Raw genomic sequence first — 19,021 nt, forward strand, 5'->3', positions numbered from 1 at the left:
ATCTGCTATGCTGTCAGCTCCCTGAAAGGGAAGCTGAAATTCCCGAAGCACTCAGAGCTATAACCTCATTAGATGATACAGCAATTTACTATTTCTGTGTCCTGCCCCTTATCTGTTTCACTGCTCCTAAGTTACAATAATGTATAACCCTCAACCTGTACCATTCTCCACACCAGGGCAACCACAGAAAGCATCAGCATAACTTTGCTGGTCTGTTCTGGGAATTTCTTAGTCAAGGGTTTACTTCTGCCCTTAAAAGCATTTAAAATAACAGTGTATCTTGAGTACCTAAGTAATTTTGAAAAGATGACTTTGAGATAATGTAGTCTGTCATCCTGATGGAAATAGAATGGGAGAGCTACTTTTGAGTATGTATATTCAGAAAAATAAAATTAAATGACATGGAGAAGAATACAAGGAAAAGTAGAATCAAAACCCATCCTTTCTTGAGTTCTGTCTCAGGGCCCTTTGAAAGTAGCCTTAAGGACGAAAGTACAAAATACAGTTAAACTACCTACTTAACTCAAAAAGAGAAAGTAAATGTGTTTTAAAATGTTCAAACACTTTTAAAATAAAAAAGAATTTTAAGTGACCAAACTGGTCAAAGTACATTAATATTGTCTTATCCTTTGAGCTAACATCTCTATTCAAATTCAGAGGTGCTAGTAATGTCTCCTTCAGAGGTGAAGGGCAGAGTGAGTGTGAATATGGACTTTGCCTGCAATAGAGAGTTTTAAAGAGGGGAATCCATTCAAACATTTGAGCAGCAATTTTTTAGACAAGTTTCAAACAAATTGTACCATCTCGCAGTGAGGGCTGTAAACACCTTGAGCACATAACCTAAGCCAAATGCAAGGAATCATTGTTTGCATGTTTAGCTGACTTCTGAACTACTCCAATATAGCTTTCTTTGATTGTATTTTTGTTAAATTACTTTCTGAAATCTCACAAGTAGGACCTTCCTCTCATAAAAGTCTCAGAAGTCACCTCTGGGTAAAACACTAACCACCTTAATCTAATTCCCAGCAGGTGAGTTCTCATTAGCATTTATCCCATTGGCTGAAACTTCTCAGCATGGAGATCAGGAGGAACATGCAGAGGGTGTCAATCCTGCTCTTCATCTTCTCTCCAGAGGACTCACTGGCAAGAAAGAGGTGATTCCTTCAGGGTTTTCTTGTGTATTAACTATCCTATACTATATTGCATTTCATCTACAGCGTAGGCTATATTTCTAAAATGCAGCCTCTATGCCTTTTATTTCTGTTTCAATTTATCATATTAGGCTTAGTCAAGCACAGAAAGGAATATTTAGACATGTGAAAAATTATGGAAAGGGCTTAATTTCTCTCGGTAAAAAGTGTTTACATACCTGTTTGCATGGTTATTATATATAAGGTATAATAATAACTGCTAAAAAATCTTAGAAGTCAGTAATTATTATTTCTGTAATCTACACCAATAATGATATTATATTAACTCTCAAGCAACATGAGACCATTATCATGTCATGGGATAGCTTGATACACATCTAGGATCCTAAGAGTGAAAGCACACTTTTCTGAGATGGTTAAGCATCTCATTAGTGAAGCTGTGAAGTCTCTTCCAGACTCATGATACTCTGATATACATTCCTGATGGCAAGTGATGTAAAATAGTCCCACCCACCTGCTATCTCAAAAGTGATGGACAGGAAAAGTGTACCATTAAACTTCGATGTTCTATGATAGTTACTTTCTATAACAAGAGGGAATTAGTACCATAAGCAAAGCTCTTCTTTACTTTTTCAAAGTAAAGCATTGGCCCTAGTGTGCTTGTTATTATAACTATAGATAGAGAGCTATATGCATAATGAATTTACGTTATACTTAGTAGGAATGTGACTATTCTCATTTCTTGGTAGAGCATGGGGAAATAGGAGTCTATAAGCCTTTCTACACAGTCCAGTTCAACTGTTTGTCCTTCCAACTATCTTTTACAAGCACCAATCCTTCCTGTTGTTGTACCTCATCACACAGGTTCACATTCTGGGTTGTCTTTCTTAGTAAGTAACCCGAGTCTCTCTACTCTTATCCAGATTTTATTAATATACTTCCTACAGAACACTCGTTCAAGTCTTCTGTGATGTAAATCACCTTGAGTATGATCTACTGTTTCACACTGTTTTAGTTTCAATAATTTAGACCATGTTTAACCTGCACCCAGTGAAAGGATTCCTAGGTCATTGTACTTAAAATCAACTTTAGTTTCCATTTGAACTCTGGAAGCAATCAATTTGTTCCTACTCAGCCGATCATGAGCATCCAATGAGGAATATTTTTAGCTGCTGTCTAAGATATACATGGGTCACTTCCCCACAAGCTCCATCCTGTTATACTCTGATAAGGGCTGATTTGTCTAGTTTGAGCTGGACACCATATACAGCTGCCTGAAATCCTGATCACGTGGATGAACAAAAATGTTAGGTTTTCCACTACTAATTCTTCTCAGTAGGGAGCTTGCCAGGCCTTTCTTCTAAAGAGATACACTTGTCCTCTGGCTGGATATTGTAAGAGAAACATTGTCTGGATTTCAAGGGTTACCTACTGCTAGCAGCAGTAAATGGATTAAAGGTAGACACCCTCCAATATCATTAGGATATAGTTTTTTGTATTGCCTATAGATGCTACCACTAGCTTACACAATATTGTGATAATAATTTGACTGTCACAATTAGAGTGCTATGGTGTATTATACTAAACATGTGTGTACATAAGTCACTTAGGTTTTAATTTTCTGAAAACTAGGCTGATAAGAGTATTTTTGTGACCAGTGTGGTTTAATTTAGTTAACAGTAGTAGATATAACTATGAATAAAGTGATAAAGGTGACCCTGTCCTCATGATAATACAGATATTAACATTCTAATTTATGAGATCTACTTGTCAAAATAATAAAATAAGTTTATAAGAACTTCATATCACCTGCTTTCTTTGTGTGTTTGTGTGTAAGTTTATTTTGAGTCAAATTAGTTTCAACTGATGTTAAAAATACCTTGCTACTTGTGAAAAAGACTCATCTATAGAACAGTGAGACTCTGTAAAAGAAAGTGTGGAATTTGTTCTTTGAAATAAGTACACTATAGATAGTATATGGGGTGATTTGTTCATGGTAACACAGTCCAGATTTCTTGAGATGACTGTTTTCTAATGGGGCTTGGTTGTAGAAGCTGGTGTGAGAAGTCTTTTTCTCTCCTTTATTATAAAGGATTTTGGCGTTTTCATATTTATTGAAGGAAGATAGACTGTGAACAGTCTTCACAGCTGACAGTCTAATTGTCCTCCATTCGCTCATATTTGTAACTCATACATGTCACCCTGGGATGCTGGTATGCTGGATGGGTTTCTATTGGGAAGTGTTAACAGCTCCTAAGGGAAAACTCACATGTATGTTTTGAGGAAGGAAAGCAGTAACGTTTAAAGAGAATCAGCCGTTTTTGCCCCAAACACACACACACACACACACACACACACACACACACATACAACAAAACAAAATAAAACAACTTATACCCTCTAAGAGGCTTATTAATATTCTCAGTCTATAAAGGAATACACATTCCTAAGTTACTCATGCCATATATACCAGTCATAAATATTCATTTTGGTGAAGTCATTACTTTTGTATCTACTGACCTTTCTTTGGCATTTGCTTTATTCTAACAGATACATCTTAATAATGATATGCTTTTTGTGTTCCTGTCTTTCTGCTTTACTTTTGGTTCTTTGCAGTGGTTTAGAAGAGGTGTGAGGGACTCTGAAAAAAATGATTTAAAACACAACCAGTTGCAGTTCAGAATTCTCAAGATCTTTTGAAAGTAATAACCTACAAGACATAATTGACATTCAGAAACTAAAATCTGATCTACCTCGAGCAATGAAATTATACTACTCTGAAAAGCTGACTGTAATAAATCTACCTAAAAGTTTTAAGAATACAGCTGTTAAAGTGGCCAAGAAAATATTAATGTACTAACATTTGTGTTTTATGCTAGTTCCTTACAACCTCAAGGTACGCTAGCAGGGAAGTCTAACCTAGGACTGCATTCCTAAATGAGCTTACATGCTGGGTAAAATTAGTGGAGGCAGAGCAATTAAATTTTGGAAGTTGTAAATGCAGAACTTCAGCACTTATCTTTGGTCACTGACACTGCCTCATTTGCTCAGGCAGTGGAGCCAATCTTGGTTTTAAAAGCTTCCATTTCTCTTCCTGCCCTCGCCCCACCCCTTTTCCTGACCATTCTTGCCCAGAATTCTTCCCTGAATATTCTGCTTTTTTCTTTTCTTTTATCAACTAGTTTTTTTTCATTTCCCAACCTACATGCTTCCTAGGACATTCTCTACTATTCCCTGTTGTCAAATGCAGCACGCTCAGTGTGTGTGTGTGTGTGTGTGTGTGTGTGTGTGTGTTGTTCTGACTTTCCTTTAGTGTTGTGCCTTACTACACACTATTCCCCCAGTCTGACAGAAACTGCAGTCCCTGCCCTCATCCTCTTTTCTCTAAGTAGCTTGTCAGTCATCATTCTGCTCAAGTGCTATTCCCACGAGTTTTTCTAAATCGTGGTTGTACAGGTCATCGTTGATGTTATAACTACTGTTTTGTCTACCATCATGAGGAATTTAAGAATTTTATGACATGAAATATATGTTGATTATATTATCCCATTTATACACCTCATTGGCTCTTTGGTGATTCCCAGTTTGCTGATATCCAATAAACACATGTTGAATGGATTAGTCTTGGGGGTTTTGCTGGTACTCAGATAAACAGCTGTTTACAGAACTGTTTTAAAGTACTCAGTATAAACTTGATCCAATAACAATGGTGATCCTCTTGTAGCCCGGGCCATTTTGAATTCACTTGCTCTTTTGCACACTTATCCATCCAGTCCCCAAACTGAGATTAGAATACAATAAAAACAATGGGTGAGCCCTATACTTAGCTATAAGTATAGGGACAAAATCTTGGAATGTAGTTAGGAATTATGTTGGTTTAGTAAATAGCACCTGGCGGCTCTCCTCCAAGATCCATGACTTCACCAGTTTCAAGTATTTGGCAGATTTCCAGTACCTGCCATGGCAACTCCTGCATCTATGGCTCAGGGATCATAGAGAAGAGGATATGGGAAGGTTGTATGAGAAACAGGAAGTTCGCTGTGAAATTTTTTTCTCCTAGAAATGTCAGAGAAACCATACCTGTATAGTCTCGTCAACACGGCTGCCTAAAGAAAATCTGAACATGGATGGCACCACTAGACATGCTAGCATACAGGTGGGATGTCTCGTGGAGATTGCATCACAAAAAACTATAGGCAACTAAAGAATATCGAGAGCAGGAGAAATTGTCTTCCCCGAGGAGGAATCCCCAAACTGGTTATCCAGTACAAAGTGGCCAGCTCTGAAATCATATACATCTAAGTAACATTATGCAGACTGAGCAGATTTATATATTTAAGAAATACATAACAACCTACTCAATCTGTATAATCTAATATATATAATAAACTATAAATATTAAATTATAAATAATATATGTAACAAAATAGCAACAATAGGAAACCAAATATACACAGAAAATGTCAGTATCATGATTAGTTTATTTTTAATTACAGTTTAACAAAATGAGATTTTTTTTAAAGTTGATGGTGAGCTTCCTATTCATTTTTTCTCATTTCATATATTTGCACTATATGCATATATTTACAAGATAAAATTTTTGTTTTATAACTAATTACTCCTTCTAAATTTTGATGCTAGAGGCTTTTACTAATTTTTTAAGAGACCTATTAAACAAATCAACCTGACAAAGGCAGAGTTGTATTAAGTTTCTTACCAACCATCATGTCGGTTACTCTTTAGCTGGCTTGGACTCTAACCATAGTATGAATAGTAGGGGCTCTTCCTGTCCTCCATGGCCGGTTTATGTTCCTCAAGGGCAACCACCTGCTCACTCTTCATGAACGAGCGATCTGAGGAGAGTATCACATACCTTCTTTGTCCTTCTGTGTATTTAAGTGGGAGAGCAGGTTGTCGTTAGTTTGTATGCAGTATACCTCCCGGGTCTGGATGCCACCTCCACAGAGGGCTGTCTGATTGGCACGTCTCTTGTCCTGCTGACTGAGCAAAGGGTCCACGTGGCACTCGGTCCACTCTGTAGTTCTCCAGCCATACCTAGATGAAGAGAATCAGAGGGTGGTAGAAATGTGTACTCAGGAAAACGTTTCTCCACTCTTTTCAGATTTCCTTGTAAAACTCAAACTTAAAACCATTTCTTCTGGATCCTGTACAGACTCCCAGTCTGATGCAGATTCAGTTTCATTAGCTTCCTTGTCCTCAATTGGGACCGCTTTAGAGGGGTTAAATGCAGAGTGTGCCTGTTTTAATTGCAAGTACTAGAAGTTACTTATCAATATTTTATGAAATAAGAACATAATGCTGAAAACATGAAATTTTATGTGCAATTAAACTGAACTCAAGCTTGCCCTTTCTTAATGCTTATAAACAAAGGCAGGCTGAATCTGAGAATACCAAACATTTTAAGTGATGACGAGCCCAAACACTTGTTTTGCTTTTAATAAAATGCATGAAAATTGCTTATTCATATTGGAGCAAAATTATAATTGCATGCCAGATTTAAAAATATAACAGAGCAATTCAGAGCTTTCTCATTACTGTCAAGAATCAGAAGTCTTTCATGTACATGCTCTGTAGAGCCCAGCATCCTTGATGAATGCCAATGAATGATGGGAAGAGCTGACGATGCTCTTAGTAATGCGCAGAGAAGATGATCCCTGATTATGATTTGAAAGCAATGTTGGGGTTGTCAGCCTGATTTTCCCTAGAAGGAGATAGACAGGGAAGCATTTCCTCATGTCACCAACAATAGAAAGTGATAGCATTTCTCCACCTCTAGGAAAGTAGATACCTTAAAAGCCCAGAGGAAATGGCTCAAGTACCACTTTGACAGTCTAACTATGATGCTTCCCCATGGATCAGATTAATAGCTAACACAGATATAAATGGATGTGCTCATCTCAATTAGACAAAAAAGGTTAAAGGTGCCCTTAGATATCTGTTCTGGGTGTGTGGCTCTGTCAATGGTGAGTAATTTGCCAGTGAAATTGAGATTCCTTTCTATTTTCATTTTTATAAGTGGGGATTTGAGGATGCACAGCTGTGGGATTGGCCATCAAGGAACAGCACTCAACCTTGTTTGTGAAGGAAGAGCATTTCTAGATACAAGGGTAATTGATATTTGGTTGTTGGAATTGGGTAGATGAAAGTAAAACTGAAGAACTAATTTTCTATTGTAGTTAGAATGACACATTAAAAAAATCTAGAATGGCATTCCAGTTTAGGTCATACTAAGGAGTCCTGTGATAGAAACAGACTTTCAATAATATAAATAGTTAATATAGTAAAAGAAAAGTGCTACCCTAGGAAGTGGAGAAGATAAAGAATACCAATGATATCTGCATGTGTTTATTAGTGGTACTTGAAGATTTGAGAGGATAAAAAATGAGGCACCACAGTTAGACAAAAGCAGAAGAAACTGATGGGAGAGACAACATCCAGAAATCTGGGCAGCATCCCTGACCCCCTGTAACGTAGAAGAACCAGCACAGTCAGTGGGACCCAGAGAGCATAAGGAGGGAACTCGAGTTTCCATTCCCTTCTTACCTGTGAAGATTGTGGATGATTGCAAAACACTGTAGAAGACCTCATCATATAAACCATTGCTATTTTTGTTATCATGTCTATATATACTAACAACACTAATTTGCCTCTTCACTGGTTTATGAATTTCAAACTATATCCATGTCCTTTGAATGTGTGGGTAGTCCAGAGAAGCTTGCAGTGGAGTGTGCATACTAAGATTCTCTGTGTTGCCTTATATATATTCTGTATTCAGAAAAATCAGAAATATTTTTAAGACAACTCATTGTAATATCTTGGAAACAGTATTTTTAAGGAAAAGTACTGTTAGATTGGTAAATATTTCAGAACTAGTCTTATTTCATCTGAGGTCAATGAACATTTATTAAGTATTTAATGTGTGTTAGGCCCTATAATGTATGCTGGTGGTGAAACAAACAAAAAAACTAAATGAACAAAACATCTCCAACTCCCAACACCTAAAATCCCCTTAATTTTGGTGTAGTTCTTTACTCTATTTAATTAAAATTTTATATATATATATATATATATATATATATATATATATATATATATATTAGTAGGTCACAGGAATCTGTGATTTCAATGTTTGGAGGTCAACAGATAGTGGACCAAAGACAAAATCATTGGACACACTCATTTACAAACCACCTATACCTCTACTGATGGTGCTGACTCACTGCAACAAAAACATATGTAACCTGTCCAATCTAATGTTCTCATTGTGTGCCATCTACTAAAAGAATTTACCAACTAATGTTATAGAATACGCTAAAAGAATTGCTGTTAAAAGTCTAGCCTTTACAGAAATTTGGAAGTGAAGTTGTTAAATACATTTTCATTTTGTAGAAGCACATTTTTAATGGATAAAGTTTGTAATGAGATATTCTATTTTTCTGCTTAAAACACTCAAGAAAATTCACCATTTCTATACTGTTGAGACTGAAATAGTGTTTTGAATCAGAATAATGATATAACAAGTTTCAAATATTTGTGACGTCAGAGAGCTGAAGGGGCCATGACATCTGAGCACACCACACTCTTTGTTTTACTCACATAGCACAGAGGACAGCTCCATCTCCCTGAGACAAACAGGGTTCTTTCTCCTCAAGTTCTGGACATTCCTTTTCACTTGCAATTGGATACTGCCTGATGGTCCTTGTCCTGACACGAGTGCCTGTGGGGGATGTGACATCGTGGCATGTTTTTGAACATGGGCTCCATTCCAACCACTCGGACACCTGGCACTCTTTGGTGATCACACAGGACTGGAAGGTCATGGGCAGTTTCTCTTGTTGGCAAAAGCTGTAACAAAGCATTCATATTTTTAACCTCAGACTCACAGGCAGCTAGAAACTTTGTCGTCTACACTCCAGAATAAAATCAGCTTAGACAGTTTGATTTCTAAGTGGACATGCAATTGACAGTTTCATAGAAAATACACTAACATTTGCAAAGTGTAGTGGAAAAATAAGACGAACATTAATATTTGCCTCTTTTTTTTGGCGAGGGAATTGTTAAGCTACTCAAAAGAAATAGAAAATAAAGGAGAGTCAGAGAAATCAACCAAAGCTGAGTTTATCACATTGATGCTTATTCACCCTAGGTTTATTTTAATTTAGAAAAGGAGAAACCTGAAACTGTTAACATATGTTAATATCCATTCTATTTTACTGATTTAAATAAGCATAACTGCTTAGTTTCAATATTTTTGGAATAGAAAGCATCAATTAATATGTGCCTTAGCATAATTTTATGGCAGTCATGACTTACAGTCATAATATATGCTTATCTAAATATATCAACCTTTCTAGCTTATACAATTTTAAATTTCATTTTTATGTGTCTGTGTATAAGTCTGTGAGTGTATAGTGTGTGTGCAGAGTCCAGTAGAGGGTGGTTGATTTTCAGGAGCTGAGACAGTGGTGATTCCCTTGATGTGAATGCTGAGAACTGAATATGAGTCCTCTGGAGGAGCAGCAAGTGTTTTTAACCACTGAGACATGTCTCCTGCCTTTCTAATTAATATGAAATACTTGTGAACATCCTGATTAAACACCCAATAAATACTTTTTAAAATGTTTACCTATTTCCTACATGTTATAGAGACATACTCTAAAGAAATCTTTAATATTTATTTTACCAATAAAGTATTTGTGTTTAAATTCTTGTCTTTTAAATTTTTCTCGAATCTGAGGCATATTGGGTTCAAAATTGTAATATCAACAAATAAAGCAAAAGATGGTATTATGGATGTCAACAGCTAAGGGTCCAAGTAGCTGAGTTTTCCTGGAAATGTACTCTTCTGTGGACTCTTACCCAGACTCCCAATACTGTGCAGTCATAGAAGCAGCCTGTTGTGATCATAATTATCCAGCCTGATGGGAGAAGTCACTGATCTTTCCACCTTATTCAGGTTCCGTATTCATTTGTTCTAATTACCCACAGAGGGAGGCAGGTACGTTTTACTCTAACAACTTACATCCTGTTGTCTTAATCCTATCACGATGCATGTTTTTGAAAACTGTAGTCCCACAATATAATTAGAGCTGAAAACATCAAAGTCATTTTGTTGAACTTGAAAAGCCTGAGCAGAAAATCATCTGAGAATGGATAAAAGGAAGCCTGTGGGTTAGTTTTGTTTCCCTATACCAGAACAAAGCCCACCTGTACTCAAATGTTACATAAGTGCTGGCATTAATGGTGTCCTTAGCTATAACACCACTGAGTTTTCTTTGTGATGAAGAGCTTTTCATCCTCACATTGGGAGTTACTTCTGAGAATCAGGGAAAAATAAATAACCAAATGTTTCCTATAACCCCATTTTTACAAAATGTAGTTAATTCATTTCCTCCTAGATTTATTGCCTTTCTTTCTACATTGGCATGTATTATCCTCCAGGTAATACTCAAAAAGTTCATAGTCTATGTGCAGGTGAAAGATCAGTAATCTATTTTAATCTTTTCTAGATAATTTGACCATTGGTGTACTGCCTATTAGGACAGTTACCTGGGTTACCTGATGAACTGACATGTCAGCTATATTACTATGTCATATTCCTTCATGATAAAATGAGTCCTTTTAGATAAATTCATCTGATTTTTGGAAATATGAATACCCTGTAGGCAGACACAGCACTGGCCCTCAGAGCAGACAAACTTATATCGAAATTTTGGCACCTAAGATTATGAAATTCTTTCAAGAGATACTGGCTCCAGTATTCCATGAAGCTGTTGATTCATCTCCCACACCTACCTGATACGAGAGTAAGAGAATATACATCCACATATATTATACATCCATATAATATTATACATCCATATAATAATATATTCCTATATTTGGCTTTGAATGCCATCCCACCAGATGAGGAATGTGACAATTACAGTAGGTTCTGTTTCCTGTTTCATACTTTCTCAGTAGATCTAAAACACTTGCTGCTGATGGTACTATTGTTAGTATTGTTGGTTTGAAAACTTTGGAAAGCCTAAGTTTAAAACTGAACTCATCGGTGGTGGCGCACGCCTTTAATCCCAGCACTTGGGAGGCAGAGCCAGGCGGATCTCTGTGAGTTCGAGGCCAGCCTGGGCTACAGCGCGAGATCCAGGAAAGGCGCAAAGCTACACAGAGAAACCCTGTCTCGAAAAACAAACAAACAAACAAACAAACAAAAAAACTGAACTCATATACTTAACTTGATGATTTCATTATTCTTCTATGGGCCTCACTGTTAATTTCACTTTATATTGAAGCATCCTGACAGAGGTTAGGGAGCTTGCTGAAGAGTTTGCCAGTTCTAAATTGTGGTATGTAAGCTGAGCTTAGATTTTTCTAAAACCAGAGCTTATTTCTTAGCCATCCCTTTCTCAGCCACTTCTCATAGCTTTAACTAGCTTTAAACCATAAGGTTTTTGCAGTTATTGCTTTAGCTGAGGAATATGCCGAAGTTAAACTGTGAAAAAACTAGCACCAGGGCTTCAAAAACCTACATTTTGTGCCAATTATATGCTTCACAAGTATTGTGTTTGCCATACAGGGCTTAGTAGTAATAATTAAAATCCCAAACAAATACATTTTTTCCAAAGCCATGGTCACACTGATGATCCTAGTTAAACTCAATCAATCTTAAAAAATGAAATATTATGTCTCAAGTGAAGAAAGTTATACAAACACAAACACAAGGATGACGTCAAATTGTAATTTCATGCTTCTGTGTGGGGCACATACAACATACATTTATGTGTATGTATTTCTGTGTGATTTCAAGTTTCCAAAAATACAGATGAAAAAACTGTGACACTGGAATTTAGAAACAAAAAGACAAGATGATAGTAATTAAGTTAGAATCATAAGTGTATGATGGGAGGCATAGAGGGTTATTTCAAGTAGTGCAATACTATGGTGAATGTTAACTATATGTTAGAAGTTTTCAGATTGAGTTAAATTTAATTGATGATGATTAATTGAGATAAAGTTAATCTGTGATGAAATAACATATTGGACAATAGAAAACAGATTGTTTTCTTGGCCTAGAGGAATTGAGAGTTGGTAATAAGTAGTAAAAATAAGAAAAACACATTACAAGCTTTGCTTACATAGCCAGACATTATGCGGAGAGAGAGAGAGAGAGAGAGACTCTAAATTGGAGGTCTCCTTTGGGTCCCTACCCATGGAGATCTGGTAATCCTGTAGAAGAAGAGGAGGAAAGATTGTAGGAATCAGAGGGAATGGAGGACACCAGGAGAACATGGCCCCTGAATCAACTAAGCTGGGTTAACATGGGGCATGCAAGGTCTGCACTGTGGGACTCTGAACTGGAAGTGGGGGTGTCTCCAACTCTTTTGCCTGCCCTTGAGACTCTTTTCCTCCTACTGAGTTGCCTTGTCCAGCCTCAGTATGAGGGCTTTTGCCTTGTCTTATTATATCCTGTATTATTATGTTTGGCTGTTGTCTCTTGGAAGCCTGCTCTTTTATGAAGAGGAAATGTAGAGGGAGTGGATCTAGGGATGTGGGGGAGGTGGGAGGGAAGCTGGTAGGAGGAGAGGGAGGGGAAACTGTGGTTGGAATGTATTGTATAAGAGACTTGTATTTTAAAAACAGTGGGAAGGAGTCACACCAGACAACAGGGCCCAGTGAAATGTTTATTGAGGAGAGGGGAGAGGAGGGGTAAAGACCAGTCCCTGGGGACAAGAGTGAAGGAAGAGAAAGAGAAAGAGACAGGAGGTGGGCAAGGCCTTCTTTTATAAGAAGACCCAGCGAATGCACAAAATGGGGGGCTCTTAGTGGTTGCAAGTGTGGATGTATCCTGTCAGGACCCTAAGGGCAGGTCAGTACAGATGCCTAAGTGCTAACAGAGAAGAATCTATTTTAAGAAAAAAAGCTTTGTTTACATACAGGTTCTCATGACTGTCCGCTGGACTTTAACCAGGAGGGAAGGATAATATAGGGAAAAATGGGAGATGGAGAGATAAATAATACTAAGGATCCTTGAAAAGCCATAGAGAAACACTGTTTTATTCTTATTTAAAACATATTATATATATATACACACACATACATAATACACGCATACATATATAGTCAATGAAGTTATACCACATAAAGTGATGGGACTCCACCCAAGAACCATATAGCATTTAATGAATACCCTAGTACCAGACATGGGAAACCTCCTGTTGTTGTTGCTTTCACTCTTTTGGGGGGCCTGCCACCTAGCTCCCAAACTTTTCTCATCTTAAATTGTCCTATCTGCCTTTTGCCTCTGGACTTTTCCCGTTCCCTCACTTCTGTAAATCTTATTCTTTTTTTTTTTTGACTTTTTAAATTATTATTATTTTGCAATACAATTCAGTTCTACATATCAGCCATGGATTCCCTTGTTCTCCCACCTCCCGCCCCCTCACCTTCCCCCCAGCCCACTCCCCATTCCCACCTCCTCCAGGGCAAAGCCTTCCCCAGGACTGAGATCAACCTGGTAGACTCAGTCCAGGCAGGTCCATTCCCCTCCTCCCAGGCTGAGCCAAGCGACCCTGCATAGGCCCCAGGTTTCAAACAGCCAACTCATGCAATGAGCACAGGACCTGGTCCCACTGCCTGGATGCCTCCCAAACAGATCAAGCCAATCAACTGTCTCACCCATTCAGAGGGCCTGATCCAGTTGGTGACTCCTCAGCCATTGGTTCATAGTTCATGTGTTTCCATTCGTTTGGCTATTTGTCCCTGTGCTTTATCCAACCTTGGTCTCAACAATTCTCGCTCATATAAACCCTCCTCTTTCTCGCTAATTGGACTCCCAGAGCTCCATCTGGGGCCTAGCCATGGATCTCTGCATCCAGATCCCTCAGTCTTTGGATGGGGTTTCTAGCACGACAATTAGGGTGTTTGGCCATCCCATCACCAGAGTAGGTCAGTTCTGGCTGTCTCTCGACCATTGCCAGCAGTCTGTTGTGGGGGTATCTTTGTGGATTTCTGTGGGCCTCTCTAGCACTTTGCTTCTTCCTATTCTCACGTGGTCTTCATTTACTATGGTCTCCTATTCCTTGGATCGCCCAATGACAGAGAAATGGAAGAGATCTACATGAACAACCTAGACATGAGTGGGGTTAATGAAGGGTGAGAGTCGAGGGAAAGAGAGCTTGGGGGAGTGGGAGATCCCAGCTGTAAATCTTATTCTTACTCCATGGCTTGCTGTGTAGCTGTGTAGCTGGCCCCTGGAGTTCTCCTCCTTCTCTGGCTACTCCTTTTTTCCTCCCAGATTTCTCCTTCTATATATTCTCTCTGCCTGCCAGCCCTGGCTATCCTTTCTCTTGCCTTGCCATTGACCATTCAGCTGTTTATTAGATCATCAGGTGTTTTACACAGGCACAGTAACACAGCTTCACAGAGTTAAACAAATGTAATATAAACAAAAGTAACACACCTTAAAATAATATTCTACAACAACATCCCATGAGGTTTGATGGGAGAAATACAAAAATCTTTGAAAATAATAGAGGATATTGCTATTGGTCTTAATTTACCTCCAAAACACAAAAGTAAGACTGTATTATTGAGGATGTCACATACTTTGGACATTGTAAATGAAATGATTGATATGAAAGTGACTTGGAATGCCTCCTTGAGGACTGGTTCTCACAGCATTGGAGGTACTATGCAATTGCCAAGGGAAAGAAGCAATTGTCAGTCTTATTCAGCATAAATCCTATGAAATTCATCAAGGAGGGAATTCATGCTGGATATTATCAACAGAGCCAGTTACTCATGGCTGGAGAATCCATAGACCACAAAAAAGAATCTGCTGCTGCCGTATTCCTAAAACGATGTAACTTCAGCTTCCTAAATGCCTCTCCTTATACTCAAGGCAAGTTAAACTCTCACCCCTCATTAAAGAAGCTTCTTTTTTAAACTATGGAGACTATTACAGAGATCCCACAACTCTTCAAAATGTATAGAATAAGTGACTATAGGCTGTCTAGCCCCCAAACAATGTATCTTTGATGCTATTCCTACACTCATGGCTCGCAGAAAATCACAGAAGAGTGGGTAGAATGATTGTAAAAGTCAGAAAATCAAAGCAGCTGCTGTGAGACTTGAAGGGAAAAATTCATCCACGAAATCTCCACACTATAATTGTTTGAACAAGACCAGCATAATGACAACACCAGTTGACATGTCAAGATTGCCAAGAGAAATCCACATGGTCCCACTCCTAGATGAAGAGCTACAGGTGATCAATGGCTGCTGAGAGAGTACTAGTTTCCTTCAGGGACTATATTCCGCATTGGTTATTCCATCCAATGTGGGTGGCCATATATATATATATATATATATATATATATATATATATATATATATATATTCATACAAGCAACACTAAATGGGCTCAGTATGTCATGTATGCTTGTGTAAAGCATATATGTGTGTGTGTGTGTGTGTGTGTGTGTGTGTGTGTGTGTATTTTATTCAAAGAGATTTTGAATTTGAGAGGAAAAGGCAGGGTTCTGGGAAGAGTTGGATGGGTAGAAAGGAATGGCAATGATTTAGATGTAGAGCTCATGTAAGAGTTTCTCAATATCGGTTTTTATTTTTGAAAAAAATAATTGACCTCCTATGGGTGAGAATTCCATTAAAAGATATGGAACAAAAAGAGTTATTTGGGTTTTATGTAACATCAAGCAGCAAGGTGGAAGAATTAAACACCACATAAGATTGAAGATAGTGACTATCACAATGATTAGTATTCATAATAAATGCATTTAATACTTACTGTCTGCCAGATAATTTTCTAACCTTTATGTGTGGGAACTGTATAAAACAGTAAATAATTTTATGCTCAGAAAAACATTATGAGGAAATAGTTATTAGTTCAACGTGGTTACATCTGAGTAAGCTGGGGATAAGGGGATTGGAAGGCTTTTGTTTTCTTTTCTGTTTCCCTCAACACTCCTGAGTACTTTCTTAGCAAGCAGTCAAGCCAAGAGATGTGAAAAATGGGGTTGTCTATCACTACATGTCTACAGCAAATCCGGTACTATGCTGAGGTTTCCTATAACATGTCTATAGTCCTCCAAACTACTCTGTAAGGGAGAGTTCCCTACTACTGTTTGGTTGTCTGTCTATGATCTAGCTCTCTATTTATCAATCTACCTGTCTTCTATTTTTAAGAGTTATTTGTAGGAATTTATAAATGGATTGTTGTTTTAAAAGAATGCTTCAATAAGAGCTGAGAAGAGAGCTTAGTCTGTAATTTGTTTGCCTTGAAAGCATGAGGATCTGAATTTTATGCACATAACCCACATTTTTTTTTAAATGTCAGACATGGTGGCACATACTGTGTAATTTCCCATACGTGGGGAGGCCATGATGGGAATATCTGAGGTACTAGCTGGCCACCCAGCCTAACCTATATGGCAAGTTTCAGGACACTGAAAGATACTTTAGGAAAAGGTAGATGGCACCTGAGAAATGAAGAATGACACATGAGGTTTTTCCTCAAAGCTCCACATGCACATATGTACATGTATGCATACACACATGCGCACCTGCACACATATGCATTTACATTCATATGCACAGTAGAAATACAACTGATGTCTGTTTCCAGAAAGTACAGTGTGTTAGATGTAAGAGAAGTCACTGTTTTCATTAAGTTCCTGGGCAGAATAGAAAGAGATATGGCCTATGTTTCTAGGAAGTACAGTGCTTTTATTCTGAGCTGCCGAATATACACACATGTGCACCTGCACACATATGAATTTACATGCAGAATTTTAGTCATTAAGACTTTCTTTAATACCAATATCTCTTACAAAACCTGCATGTGTTTCCTCAGTAGATTCACTTGGGTGCAATTTATTTTATAAATGAGGTAATAGAGTCTTTCAGTCTCCTTTATACCATACAGCTAGAAAGTAACAGGGTACCGATGCAGATAAGTGTTTCTGATGATGGCATTTATGAGGGTGTCAGGTATGGCAGCACACACGTTAACTATTATGAACTACGAAAGAAGGGAAATTAGAAACTCTTTGACCTGGTGGACAGGAATAGCCAAAAGGAGGGAAGTAGTCACTGAAATCTTAGAAGCTTTTAGCTTTGAGTCTGGCCAATGCATCAATTATGAAAGCACAACTTAGAAGAACCAGTTTTCTAGCAACTCATAAATAACCTCAGCATTCATGTCTTTACTCGATGTAGATTAACCAAGGATGCATCCAGTAAGACGTCTTATCCAAGGCCCAGGGTGTTGCTGAAAGTCTTGAATGACATATATATATGTGTGATATATATATATATATATATCACAAACTCACAGCCAAAGAGTCGCAGTGACAGAGGAGGGCTCACACAGCTGGGCTCATTTTAGATCTGTCCCTTTAACACATTGCCTTACAGGTGATCAAGGTGGTTCCATAAACACTAATGTTTAGTTGTATTATTTCATGATTATTAGTGAGGCTAAATTGAGTCACAAGATCATCCATGCTTACTAGATTATTCATCTTCTACCCTCAGTCATTGCTTGCTTCATCCTGGCCAGAAAAAGCTGACATCACGAGGCTCAAAGGATAAATACATTTTGGTTCCTTATGTGTTTACAAGAGCGTGCCCCTGTGGGAAGTGAGGATATGGATAAGTGATGCTTTTTTACAAGGATGCTACAGTCACTGTGATGGCTTCTTTTCCTTTATGTGGCATTCTTAGGAGACCCAGATGGTGAGTACTGAGTAGAACAAAACCCTGGCTTTGAGAGAGAAGCAGATGTTACTCACTATACCTTTTATTGGAGAGTGGAACCAGATAAACAGTGAAAAATGACATTCAAACCAGTATTTGTGTTAAAAGACTTCATCCATTGATAAAGAACAGAGACTTTCCTCAATCTGAAAAAATGCTATAGTTTATTTAATCTCTTTTAGTTCATGCTATACTCTATTAGAAATAGAAGCTATTTAAATCTTCTATTTAAATATTTAAAGTCGTGCAACAAAACGACTTTGAGCCAGGCGGCCATGGCACACGACTTTAATCCCAGCACTTGGGAGTCAGAGCCAGGTGTATCTCTGTGAGTTTGAGGTCAGCCTGATCTAACAGAGTGAGATCCAGGACTGGCACCAAAACCACACAGAAAAACCCTGTCTCGAAAAACAAAACAAAACAAAACCCAACTTCGTAGCTCATCTAGTGATGATGGTGCTCAAGAGAACTACCTTCTTCTGAAGGTTGCACATTAAGCTTTCTGAAGTGGCGTTGCCATTCTTTATCTTAAACAGAAACCTCCAGCACTCATTTTCTTAAGATCAGGTTCCAACATTCCCAGATGGTAACAAAAGCTCTCAAAAATCTGTCACGATTTCCATTGCTTTCCCAGGTCATCAGCTGATAAACTGATGAACTCATATCTGGGTTCTACAGAAGTCTGAGGTTCTGTTCATTCTCCTCACTGTCTGTAAAAGGAAAGCAGCCTGGACTGGGTCTCCATCTCCTCCCTGCCACCTCCTTTGCCTCTAAGCAAATTCTGAGGCTCTTGATGATGAAGGTGATTCTTAGAAAGTCTCCAAGCATATCATGAATTTTCCCTCCTCCAAACAGTTCCTGAAGAGATTATCTTCTTCATAGGAAGTAGACAGAACCAACAGACTGCAAACTCGGTATCATAAGCTACTGTCAAACAAACAAATGAACAAACAAACAAACAAAGAACATATGCCCTTAGGCTGAGAGGATAGCTAAGCAAATATATGACTTTTGGAATAAGCATGAGGACAAGGTCCTGAGTTCAAATATTCAAGATTCATGTAAAAACAGGA

The 19,021-nt window shown here is 38.0% G+C and overlaps 1 protein-coding gene across 1 annotated transcript in view; it reads right to left on the reverse strand.

Annotated features, from left to right (window-relative positions):
* Thsd7a (thrombospondin type 1 domain containing 7A) overlaps positions 1–19,021 on the reverse strand; it is a 399,677-nt gene that overhangs the window by 169,704 nt on the left and 210,952 nt on the right. The window contains exons 3-4 of the mRNA XM_052722143.1: positions 8,769–9,017; positions 6,025–6,206 (exon numbers count right to left, since the gene is read on the reverse strand). Coding sequence (XP_052578103.1) covers positions 6,025–6,206; positions 8,769–9,017 — 431 coding nt within the window. The remainder of the gene's footprint in view (positions 1–6,024; positions 6,207–8,768; positions 9,018–19,021) is intronic.

The sequence above is a fragment of the Peromyscus californicus genome, unplaced genomic scaffold (assembly GCF_007827085.1).
Source record: "Peromyscus californicus insignis strain IS unplaced genomic scaffold, ASM782708v3 Scaffold_6__1_contigs__length_162567912, whole genome shotgun sequence".
Taxonomy (NCBI): Eukaryota; Metazoa; Chordata; class Mammalia; order Rodentia; family Cricetidae; genus Peromyscus; species Peromyscus californicus.